The following is a 12,672-nucleotide window of genomic DNA, read 5'->3' on the forward strand; positions in this document are numbered from 1 at the left end:
ATACACTGAAAACTATGCAGTGTTCATTTACATTTGATTACTTTTAGATTTCTTTTGTAGGCTATTACTTACCTGAACAGTAATGTTAGTAGAACTTCATGGAAGTATTAAAGCACTGTTTATTTCATTTAATTTGTATATTTGTTTTACTTTGTTTCTTTGTTCATGTTCTTACTGTATCTTATGTATAATTGTCCTATCCTAACACACCATACATCAATGGAAAGATTATTTATCCAGCTTTCAGATTTCAAAATGACCCTTATGACTGGTTTTGTGGTCCAGGGTCACATATTAGAAATGGTTCCATTTTAATCCATAATAAGATTATTGATCGATTTTCCGTTTGAGAAACCAAATCCAGTTCTGCACTTCAGCTGCAGATGGACGAGCGCTGGGCTCACCTGTGTGTTTATGGAGGGGAACGGAGCCGGCTGAGCGATGTGAGGAGAGTTACTCATGACAGGAGGATAACCAGACTGTCCCCAATGATCCGGAAGTCCATCTGGGAAACCAAAACAACACCAAAAACATGTGATCCAAAGAAACCGCCCGGAAGATTAACTGTAGAATTACTGCAAAAGCAGCAGACGCTGATGCTACATTACTCTGCTTATTACACGGCCACTTATCATGAAACAGACATGAAATACTGAGTTTAAACTATTTTATATAAGAGAGAGCACAGTGTTATGAAAGATGAATATATCATCACAATGCACAAATATTTGACCACAAAATGAATGTTTTTTATTAATTACAGCTTTTTTAATAAATGATTGTTTGTTTTTTTCCTCTCTTTTTGAATATCGTTATGTTTTGCACAACGAGGAAAGCTCTAGCCACTCCCACTGATTAAGCAGATGTCTTTGATTGCTTGCTAATTGTTTAAGAGCACTTCTTTGAACAATTGGTGTGTATCCTGAAGAAGTCTGTGAAGCCGAAACGCGTAGATCTACACTTTTAACTGTTTTAATGATTTAGCCCAGCTAATTAAAGGATTTTTATTTTTACTACACGAGTGCCTTGGAGTATTTAATCTTCTCAGGTTGATATTTACCTCTAAATATCCAAAGAGCACCGTTGATTACGTGAAGAGACCAGTGCAGCATTCTTGGCTCCTGTTGTTTTGTCACAGCTTTTTTTATATTGGATATAAAAATATTTATGTATTTGCTCTAACATGAATTGAAACACACAATATGTACCAAATATGCATGATTGCAAAGACTATTTTAAATGTCTACTTCTAAAATAGGGTGAAAAATTAATTAATTAAAAAAATTCCATTAAATTAACAAAAGGACAGATTATAAATATGAACTTTTTATACAAAATATGTGCTGCAATGCAGTTTAAAAAAGGCAGAAAAATACTTTTAAATGCAAAATGTCACAAATTATTTTAGGTGATGCAATAGGTTTGCACATGACGATCACTAGCAGAAACTCAAAATGCCTGTGTTTTGTGTTTATGGATGCTCCAATCGGCCAAACCGAGAAACCACAAGGAGCTTTTATCGTGTACGAAAATGTGTTGTTCATAAGTGGGGAAAAGTCAAGAAATTGACTGAAAAACGCAGGAAAAAGTGTCTTGTAAACGGTCGGGAGGAGCGGAGCCCGATAATGCTCGTGTGTGCAAATGGTTAACATAAGATATAATAATATATTAAGATATTAATAAACACCTAATTTCTAAAAATTGACCCTTATGACTGGTTTTGTGATCCAGGGTCACATATTACTAATATCACCAACAAATCAGACAGAAACCAGCCATCACCATCTTCTGTGCACATACCTGGCCAGAAAGAGCCTGGATAAAGGTTTGCAGCTTTGGATCCGGGGTATCCGGAGCCGTCAGGGTTATAGTCCTCTCCGGTGGAACCGGGATAAACCTGCCAGACAGAAGAAACCAAAGCTGGGATTCAGGTCACGGGAATGTGATGCAGAGCCCACCAAAGTCATGTGATCGTCCAGAAGACGTGGTTCTGCTTTAGCCGCAGTATGTGTGCATGTGCAATAAATTAGGAAACATTCATCAGAAAATGAACCATGACTCAAGGGAAAGTCCAAAATAACACACCGACGACCACAACATACAGCAGACAGGAGGAACCGCGAGCAGTGCCCAAAATAACTTTCACATTTCAATGACGAGTTTCCATAAATTTAGCCATTTACATATTTTAATATATACTATATACTTAAAAATATATGTTTTATATATAATAAAAAATAACTAAAACTAATTATAAATATGTATATATTTAAATATTTTTCCAGTCAAGAAGCTGTACTTCACAATTTTATTAAATATCTTTGTCTGTATGATATTTAAAGCTACCATTTTATTCAAATATTAATTTTTATATAGCTTTAGTTACCCGTGTTGTTTAGTCACCATTTCTGTTGTCATATATACAAAATACATGTAGCAATATATATTTTTTTAATAAAATTATAAAAAGTTACCTTTTATTTTTTTTAGAAAATGACATATACATATAAATAAATAAATAATGTTATCACTTTTATTTTATTTATTTAGAATATCTCTTTGGTTTTGAGACTTTAGTCTTTGCAACTTCAGGGATCTTATCTATGCACAATCAGCTTGTAACGCTCCAAAGAGAAAGGAAAAATTGAAATCGCATCATATGACCCCTTTCATACGACTAGTTGTTCAGGTGATCCACCATTGAGATTTTTTCTGAACATTTTTAGTTTTCACACACAAAGGCATGACGTGAAAACACTGTATACTTTGTTATTCGCTAAAACAAAAGAAACAACAATGCACGCCTGTCTAGCCATGAAAGGGTGTTAATATAATGAACATGCGACCAAATTACAAGCCAATTAAACACAACGAAGGGGTCAAAAAACAAGCGACGCTCCAGCGATCTGATGTCAATGATGGAGAAATCCAAAGAAAAGAACCATGTGAAATGTGCGTAAATAAACAGTACGAAATAGAAGACGAGAGAACGAAGGAGATGCATGAACACAAGAAAGAAATAAAGAGAGAACGGAGAGAGAGAGAGAGAGAGAGATGCATTCCCAATTACAGAGCCATCTGGCAGTTCCTGGAGAGCAGCCAACACCACAGACAGCTGGAGAGAACGAGCAGGAAAAATGAAAGCAAAGAGAAATAGATGAGGGCAGGGACAGTATAAATAGAGGCACTATTAGAGAGCCATAGAGACAATAAGACCAATGTTAAGAACAGAGAACTGCTGTACAGTTTAAACAGGTAAACACTGAGGTTATATGAGATGGGTCAAAGACCTTCGCATCAAATTCAATTCACAAAAGTGATTTTATATACATAGGATGCATATTAAATGCAAGTGTCTACGTCAATGTTTCAAATAACTTTTGTGAAAAAATTTAAAATATGGGTGAAATAATGTTCCACAGTCATTCAGCGTAACATATTTGTGACCCTGGACCACAAAACCTTAATAATGTCTTAAGTAGAGGTCGACCGATAGTGGATTTTGCCGATACCGATAGCTAGGTTGGACCACACTGGCCGATACCGATTAATTAACCGATAGTTTTAAAATTGATACTGAACAAAAACTAAAATAGTGCTTTATTAACAAAAACAGTACTGAACCATACTAGTAGTAGTAGTAGTAAAAAAATAATAATAATAGTAATAGTAAATGTTGAAATTAACACACTAACAAGGAACAATACTTGCACAGCTTTCATTAATCTTAATGCTACAAATGGACTCTTATTTTAAAGTGTTACCATTTCATTTCAACTGTCATGCTTAAAGATGCACATCTTTAAATATATACACAAAGGCTATAGCATTAAAATGATATACATATGGAAATTGTATGTATACTCTCACACTTTAACTGCTTGTATTCTTGAACACTTGATGATTATCTAATCAAAATAAAAGCGCAGCGCTGAGACTAGGAGAACTCACCGGTATCACACACACTCCGGACGCGTCGCGTTCAACTCGAGCAGCAGTCTAAAACAGTTTATTTAATCACCAAAAGTTTACTTCAAGAATGAACAATTTGGCATGGATGAGTTTGAACTAAAATAATTCCAGGAGAAACCTTTTGAAAAATGTCCATTAATATATAGATTTTTTTGGATTATGAACTATTGTTAAAGTGAATGACATTTTAGTGGGTGTCGTCTGCAAATCATGGTAAAAATGTATGACAGTCATTATTTTTTGCTCAGATTTTGTAATGTATGGGGGGAAAACAAAACTTAAAGCTGTATTAAACTTTTATTGTTTGATGCTTGAACTCCCCTTTTCTTCTTTGTGTGTGTATGTATATATTATATAAGCATAATTTGGGTATTTGAGATGATCGGACAGATTAAAGCGATAGTTCACTCAAAAAGAAAATTCTCTCCTCATTTATTCACCATCATGTCGTTCCAAACCCAAACGTCTTTCTTTCTTCCACGGAACATAAACGAAGATATTCTGCATAATTTCCAAGTTACTCTTGGCTTAACACACCCAAAATATTAGTCTGTGAAAACATAAACGTCTTGACAGCTTCTGCTCACCGGGATGATTTTATTAAATATTAAATATAAAAAATATAAAACAAAATACATTAGCTTGATGCACTAAAATACCTAAAACTATAAATAAATAATATATATACTACTACATAAACTACTAAAAACAAACAAAATTACTAAATATGTAACTAAAATTAAAATGAAAACAATATAAAAGATTTAAAATATTAACTAAACTATAATATCTCAGTGATACTAAAATAAGTACGACAATTTTGCTTTAAAATGTCTACATTTCAGTGTACATTTGCTGTTTTCAAATATTTCAGGAATAAATTAAATATTGTGTCAAACAGTCATATAATATCTATTGCATGCACATCTCATATAATTACTGTATTTTACAGAAAATAACTTTTGCAAACAAAACAAAACAGTCACATTTTATTATAACAAAAATGTAAAATATCAGCAAATGAAATGTTATTATAAACACTATAAACATGTATTTTAGTTTCTCTCGCTCCGGAACGAATACTTTAAATTAAACATTATTCAGAACAAGATGAAAAACATAAATATAGAAAACAAACTAATTATGGTAATATTTTTTATAAAAAATAAAATAAAATAATAATAATAATAATAAAAAAAAAACAAGCAATAACTAATTTATTTAAAGCGAAACTAAAACTACAAGTGTGTGGATCAAATCAAAATGTGCATTTTGCACGTTTTACGTACTTGATATTAAACGCATTATAGAATTAACTTTAGAAATAAAAGTCGCAGCATGTTTAAGATAAGTGTGACATTGTAATGATAAAATGTGACTTATGCTTTTTCCTCAACAATGCAGTTTTGACCCACCACGACTTATTTTCAGTAACACATAGCAATATTTATGAATATTTTGACAATATTCACTGAACTCACTCACAAATTATTAGAAAACTCGAAATTCAGACATTTAAAGCTAAATCGCCATGTACTCACCCTCACACTGAATGGTTTTCTTTCTCTGTATAATTATATTATATTTAATAATTATTTTATTTTAAATCATATTGCATTGATCAAAAACAGTGGGAATGTGGCCTATAAAGACTCAAGTATTATAAACTCACTTTCTGGTTACTGGAAGTGGTTTAAGTTGGTTCTCATTAAGAGTAATGCAGTAAATCGTATTTATCGTCTTACATTTTGCTCTGCATTGAAATGAGGAGGAATGAATGGGTTCGATTTCAGCAGCCCTGCTTCAAACAGGAAAAGACACAGGAAGTAGAACATGCACCATTGCCCACGACAGCTCTCCAAGGCCTCGTGGGTATTAGTAGAGCGCTTTGTCCATGCAGAGATTTGCAAGGGAGGGTGTTTTGACTGCATGCGCATGTGAGCATGAATGCACGGTTGCAAACAAAGCAAACGCTCCCATAAAATGCAAAGAGAATATATGCACGCTACAGGTAGTTCACAGTATGCATGTAGTATGTGACATGAGCCCTACAGGAAGTGTGTGCGTGTGTGTTTTGGGTCTGACTGACGGCACGTGGCATGATAATCTGGACTCAAGACACTAATGAGGGCACATCAACACTCACCGAAGACACAGACGACGGCAGGCCAGAAGGAACCTTCCGGATCTTCTTGGGCAGTGGATCTGAAACGAAAGCATTATTAGCAAGCCATCCAGACCACAAAGCTGATTTTCACTTAAGGTGATCGTCGACGTGATGCAAACGAAGACACCTCATGCTTTTCAAAAACCACACTCTGTGCCATCACTGCATGAGCCCACAAAACCATCATGCATGAGGGGAAATAGCACAAAATAAACCCTTGAAACGATACAACACACAATGCTGATCACTAGAGCTGCACGTTGCATTGAGAAATAATCATATATTGCGATAAGGCTTAGTGCACCGCCTGCCATTTAATAATTAAATATAAGTTCTAGAGAGAGAAACAGTACACGTTTTAGCTCATGATACATAAATTTTCCCTAAATCAAATAATTCGAAATGCTGAAAGAGCTCCGAGTTTCACTCTAAAAACAAACATAATTTTAATAAACCATCGAAATAAAAGCTCAATGGTATACCATTTGAAAATATTAGTATTGTAATTTTTATGCAGAATTTTTCCATTTTACAGTACAAATTTTAACATATTTCCCATTTTATTTAAAATGCATTCTAATTAGCAATTAAAATAAAATGGTAATTAAAAATATGATGTTAAAAATATAATTTAAAATATTATAAACTTATTTTACTTCAGCAACATTTTTCATTTTAATTTAGTGTAAGTATTAAATGCACAACTACAAAAACTTCCAAATTAAAGTGAAAACAGACAATAATTATTAAAATATTAAAATCATTTAAATAAAATGTACTTATACACTTAAACTTATTTTAGCTATATTTTTCATTTTCATTTAAAGTACAAAAAAAACTAAAATTAAACAAACTAATAAATAAAACAAAACTAAAAACACAAAAACGACAAACACAACAGAATTACAAAAAAAAACAAAAAAACAAATGAAATGGAAAACAGAAAATAGAATTTATTCTAAAAAAAAAAAAAGTGTCATACTGAATTGGTAAAAAAATAAAAAAATAAAAATCCTCAAGTCGATCAGTCCTAAAATGATTTCACAATCAAAAAAGTCTTTATTTCTGCCTTTTTTAAAAAATATTTTTCATTCCTATGCAGATGCATTTACCACAAAATTATTTCGCTCACTCCAAAATGATTTATTCATTACACAAACAGCTATTCAAGTCATCAGGTGAATAAAATCCTGTATTCTTTTTTATGTCAATATACGAAAAACAGAAAAACAAGGGTTTATTTTGCAGAAGCCTGTACATCATTGCACATCAATGAGCTAGGAAATCTGTTTTATACAATTATACAGTTTAGTGGTCATTATACAAATATTGCTAGCAACTGACAAATCACAAGCAGGTATAAGTCAAGCCCAAAGCCCTGAGGCTGACAAGCTCCTCTCACCTATGCTGGAGTCGGCGAGCCTCCGGCGGTGAAGACTGTAGAACTGAGAAGAGACTTTCATTCCCGGAGGAGAAAGACCATCGCTAATATCAGCGGGCAAGAGCTGCGGCTAAACACAAATAACAGAGTTCAGTGAAGACCGACTAAAACCCAGAACTGCTCAACTACTTAAAAACAGTTCATTACCTGAGCAACGGGGTATCCTCTTTCAGATTTCCCTGCAAAAGACACCAGAAACTCTTACATTGAGCCAAACAGTTCAAGTATTACACTTACATTACCAATGGCCAGGCCTACAGAGAATCTGAAGTGAATTTCTGCTGTTGTTTACATTTTTGTGCTGCTGAGAAATCTGGAAATGCACCGAACATGTCAACTTTTGCATTTGCAACCCATTAAACTTCCGTAATGTGGCTCAAAATTTGAGCAAAACATGATTTTTTTGATGAGAATAGGTAGGAATAGATTTTATACATCTGCAAATGACTGAATAAAGTTAGTCTAGTTTGCCTTTAAATACAGTAACAGAGCTATAAATCTAAAGTAGCATCACAACAAATTAATGCATTAAATTTTCTCCAGTCCAGCCACAGGATTTACTGGAATTAATTTATTATTTTAATTCAATTAATTTTGAAAAAAAATATATATATACACTAATATACATAAATGAATTAATAAATAAATAAACACACATCAGGGTCATTACAATTAAATAAAATTAAAACCATTAAAAAAATACATTAAAAAATACAAAAAAATTAGGTGCCAAGGCATCATTCTCATATTTCGTTTAGTTTAACCTGAAGTACTAAAATAATTAAAACCAAAATTACATACAAATGATAACTGATAAAAATAAAAACTATATAGACGTGTAAAAAATATAAATAATAATAAAATAAAAAAGACAAAAACACACAAAAAAGTGCCAAAACTTCACCTAAAATTAAAAATATTAATAAAATAAATATTAACAAAACTATATTACTATTTCAACGATACTAAAAAAAAAAAAAATATATATATATATATATATATATATATATGTATGCACACACACACACAATTTTATTTATATTAATTTAATATATTTAATTTTTTTGAATATTTGTTAATATGTTGTTTTAATATATGTGACCCTGGACCACAAAATCAGTCATAATCAGTCAATTTTTCGAAATTGAGCTTTATACATCATGTGAAAGCTGAATAAATGAGCTTTCCATTGATGTATGGTTTGTTATGATAGGACAATATTTGGCCGAGATGCAACTATCTGAAAATCTGGAATCTGAGGGTGCAAAAATATCTAAATATTGAGAAAATCATCTTTAAAGTTGTTCAAATGAAGTTCTTAGCAATGCATATTACTAATCAAAAATTAAGTTTTGATATATTTACGGTAGGACATTTACAAAATATCTTCATGGAACATGATCTTTACTTAATATCCTAATGATTTTTGGCATAAAAGAAAAATCTATAATTTTGACCCATACAATGTATTGTTGGCTATTGCTACAAATATACCCCAGCGACTTAAGACTGCTTTTGTGCTCCAGGGTCACATACTTATATAGCAGTATAACTGAGGTACTAGTAAACTAACACTGCATTAAATATGAACGAGCGTGTTGGGTTGGAGGGGGGTGTGGTTTGTGATTTATTCATTGACTGATAATGTTGGGCCGAGGGTTGCTGGACTCCATCTGTCTGCGTGTGACCTCGACTGGCTGAGGTGCAGCATTTATGGCCTTAAGACTGGGCACAAACAACAAATCGCCCCATTATAAATGCCTAAGTGGTAATTAGTTCAAAAGCAACCCCCACCTGGCTGTAAAGCCCAGAGTGGGCCGGTTATGCGCGTGGATTAACCACCCTCCAAATCCCAGCGTGACCTAAACCTGCTCAGGACAGCAGGCAATGCACGGGTTTGTGTGCTCATGTGTGACTAAACTTCAGACGCTGATGATCTGCAGCGGAAATGTAGTGTATCACTAACAAACAACGACAAAGAAGCCACACCTCATCTATGAAAATATGATCTATGATTATAAAAACCCACCTCCTAATAGCCTACATTAAAGAAGCTGGTATCAAAACTGATGTGAAATTCTGCTGGTAAATGCTCTGAACTCCAAGCTGTGCGTTAACTCACCGTCAATCTCTAAGTTGTACATGCCGTCGTGTTCAGGGTAGTGAGGACCGTCTCCATACAGCTAACACACAAAAACACACAATAATACATTACAAAAGTCATGGTCAGCAGCACTGAGAACGCAAATCTTAGTAATCACATCACGAAATATCAACATTAAAGAAAGTTAACATATTCTGAACTTAAACATTCCTCTTCAGTCCACTCACAACATTTACTGGAAGTACAATTATTTTAATTCAATTTATAATATAGTTTTATGTACATTTAAATTACCTTTTTCCAGAACAGGGCTGTGCAATTTTAGCTCGTATCTCAGATCTCTGCCAAAAAACATCTGTTTGGTTTTGATTATCATGTACTGTATATCGCACTGAAATCACGTGTTTTAAAGCCACATTAGTTTAAACTTCCGATAGACGGTTTTCTGGGCGCTCACATCCGTAGCACGCGAATAGAAAGTGGCTGCACACAGCATGCGAGTACTAAAGTTCTCTTTCACACACGAGTTTATGTTAAAAACACGCATAAGTTACAAAAACACAGTCGGTTATGTCTGTGAAGGTAAACAGCTGGGAAAGATATCGCATGTTTATATTAGATCTGTGTATTAAGTGTAATGTATTAAGACATTGTAAATGCTCTGGCGTGAAGATAAACAGAGGATTGTGTGCGGCTCACTCAGGGCGGGGTCACGGCTAACACGGCTGTGTCAATCAACACTCGTGGGCGGGGCTTGTAAATTGTGATGTCACACTTTACGGATTATGTGATCAGTAAGCTCTGAGACACTGCTCATGATTTATAGAGATTTAAAAAAAAAAGGAGCGCATGGATTTTTATCATTATAAGGTGGTTGTATACACACTGCCAACACACATTTCAGTTCAAACAACATGTAAAAATTAATTTTGCATAATAGGTGCCCTTTAAAAGTGTATTCTTAAAACACACTTACAATTATGTATTTTTAAATGTTTAATGTTTATATATATATATATATATATTTTTTTTTTTTTTGATTTTGTGGAATATAAAGTCACAACTATGAAAAAATAAGTGAAAAAAATGTTTAATATTATATTATATTATATATATAAATTTTATATTATAAGTTCAAAGAGAAATGTGACCCTGCAGCACAAAAGCAGTCTCAAGTCACTGGGGTATATTTGTAGCAATAGCCAAAAAAGACTTTTTTTTAAGGTTTTGTGGTCCAGGGCCACAAATTGTCATGACAAATGTTGGCACCTTGACTTAAATTACAGCCTGCTTGTTTATGAGCAAAATAGGTCATGGAGAGAATAGGACACATCATTCACACACGTGATGCGTCTAACATTCATGAAGTCTGACAGGTGAGAGATTAGCACTAGACGGGGCAGGTAAACATGAGCATCGCTAACAACGGCCGGCTAATCTCAGCCACTGACCGACTGACCTACAAGCACGCGTCTGCTGAACTTCCCGTCTACAGCTACACGCCGCTCTGCTTTAAACAAACCATCGAGACATCCTGAAGTGGACTAGATATCTGCTGCAGTCAGGTTTGTTTCCTTTAGGGATTAAGGTCTGATGGGAAAAGCAAAGCACCACCAGAGACGCTCTGTCCTCACTCACAGGCCCAGCTTCACTAATTTCTGCATTTCATCAGAGTCTGCGTGCGATTATGACAGAGTGAGTGCACATGTGTGTGTTTTCGTACCCGTGCGCTGAATGCGGGACCGTTCGCTTCTCCTGAAGCCCAAGAGCCGGAGCCACTTCTTTCATCTAAACCTGAAAAACAAGCAAACATTATCAATACTTAGAACTACATATGCGCCGATTTAGAAATGTTGGCTGATAACAAATGATTATGAATTTGACATTCAAAACAAGAATTGTAAAGTTTTTGAGTCTCTTCTGCTCCCCAAGGCTGCATTTGTTTGTTCAGAAATACAGTAAAATTCTAAAATATTATTACCATTTAAAACATCTGTTTTCTATGTGAATATATTGTAAAATGTAATTTATTTCTGTGATGCGCAGCTGTATTTTCACCATCATCACTCCAGTCTTCAGTGTCACGTGATCTTCAGAAATCATTCTGATATGCTGATTTGCTGCTCAAGAAACATTTCTGATTATTATCAATGTTGAAAACCGTTCATGTTTTTGTGCAAACTGTGATGCATTTTATTTTTCAGGATTCTTTGATGAAAAGAAAGTTCAAAAGAACAGCATTTATTTGAAATAGAAATCTTTTGCCACATAAATGTATTTACTGTCACTTCTGATAAATTTAATGCAGCCTTGATGAATAAATGTAATAATTTCCTTATTCCTTAAAAAAAACGGTAGTGTATTTTTAAAATGCATCTACTTGATCTCCAATAAAGTATAGCATATACAACAAACAACATGAATGCACTGCAGAAAAGACAAATAACCAATTTATATTTGAAAACATGCCACAGAAAATTAAATGTTTGTGCAAAACTAAAAATTGACTTCAGTCGTGTGCATGCACGACTAGTAAACTAATAGGTATTAACGAAGCCCTGTATACTTAGGCTGATTTCAGGTTGACGAGACGAGCTTCTTAAGCCTCTTTCACACAAGGTTGTTCAGACACAACAGATTTTGTTTGTTAAATCGTTCTCATATTCTGTGTCTGCATTATCAGCACTATCAGGTCAGGTAACGACCCGACTGAAGCTCGATGGTCGAAACTGCGTTTTGTTTTGCGTCTCTGCCATCTTTACCAGCTGATGTGTGATTTGACATGTCAAGCAAACCTCAAAGGTTTCGAAACCACAAATGTCCCAGCGACTGAAAGCACAAAGGCTGGAAAGACGCAGAACGGAAGAATTTTAAAGATCGACGGTGCAGAAATTTCCCGAAAACAGTCTCCCCCTTAAAGCTCGCAAGCATCTCTGGAGAGAAGCAGCTTAATTGTGTGCTGATTTGCATAATTGTGCATATTAATGA

General features: G+C 34.0%; 1 protein-coding gene across 2 annotated transcripts in view; it reads right to left on the minus strand.

The window, feature by feature from the left end:
- The window catches only part of LOC107696481 (transcription factor E2-alpha-like), a 61,889-nt gene that overhangs the window by 30,753 nt on the left and 18,464 nt on the right, over positions 1 to 12,672 (minus strand). For both annotated transcript variants that reach the window (XM_016496831.1, XM_016496838.1), the window contains exons 4-10: positions 11,408 to 11,478; positions 9,703 to 9,763; positions 7,728 to 7,759; positions 7,542 to 7,650; positions 6,119 to 6,177; positions 1,801 to 1,897; positions 405 to 505 (exon numbers count right to left, since the gene is read on the minus strand). In XM_016496831.1, coding sequence (XP_016352317.1) covers positions 405 to 505; positions 1,801 to 1,897; positions 6,119 to 6,177; positions 7,542 to 7,650; positions 7,728 to 7,759; positions 9,703 to 9,763; positions 11,408 to 11,478 — 530 coding nt within the window. The remainder of the gene's footprint in view (positions 1 to 404; positions 506 to 1,800; positions 1,898 to 6,118; positions 6,178 to 7,541; positions 7,651 to 7,727; positions 7,760 to 9,702; positions 9,764 to 11,407; positions 11,479 to 12,672) is intronic.

Source organism: Sinocyclocheilus anshuiensis, unplaced genomic scaffold (assembly GCF_001515605.1).
Source record: "Sinocyclocheilus anshuiensis isolate Anshui unplaced genomic scaffold, SAMN03320099.WGS_v1.1 scaffold217, whole genome shotgun sequence".
Taxonomy (NCBI): domain Eukaryota; kingdom Metazoa; phylum Chordata; class Actinopteri; order Cypriniformes; family Cyprinidae; genus Sinocyclocheilus; species Sinocyclocheilus anshuiensis.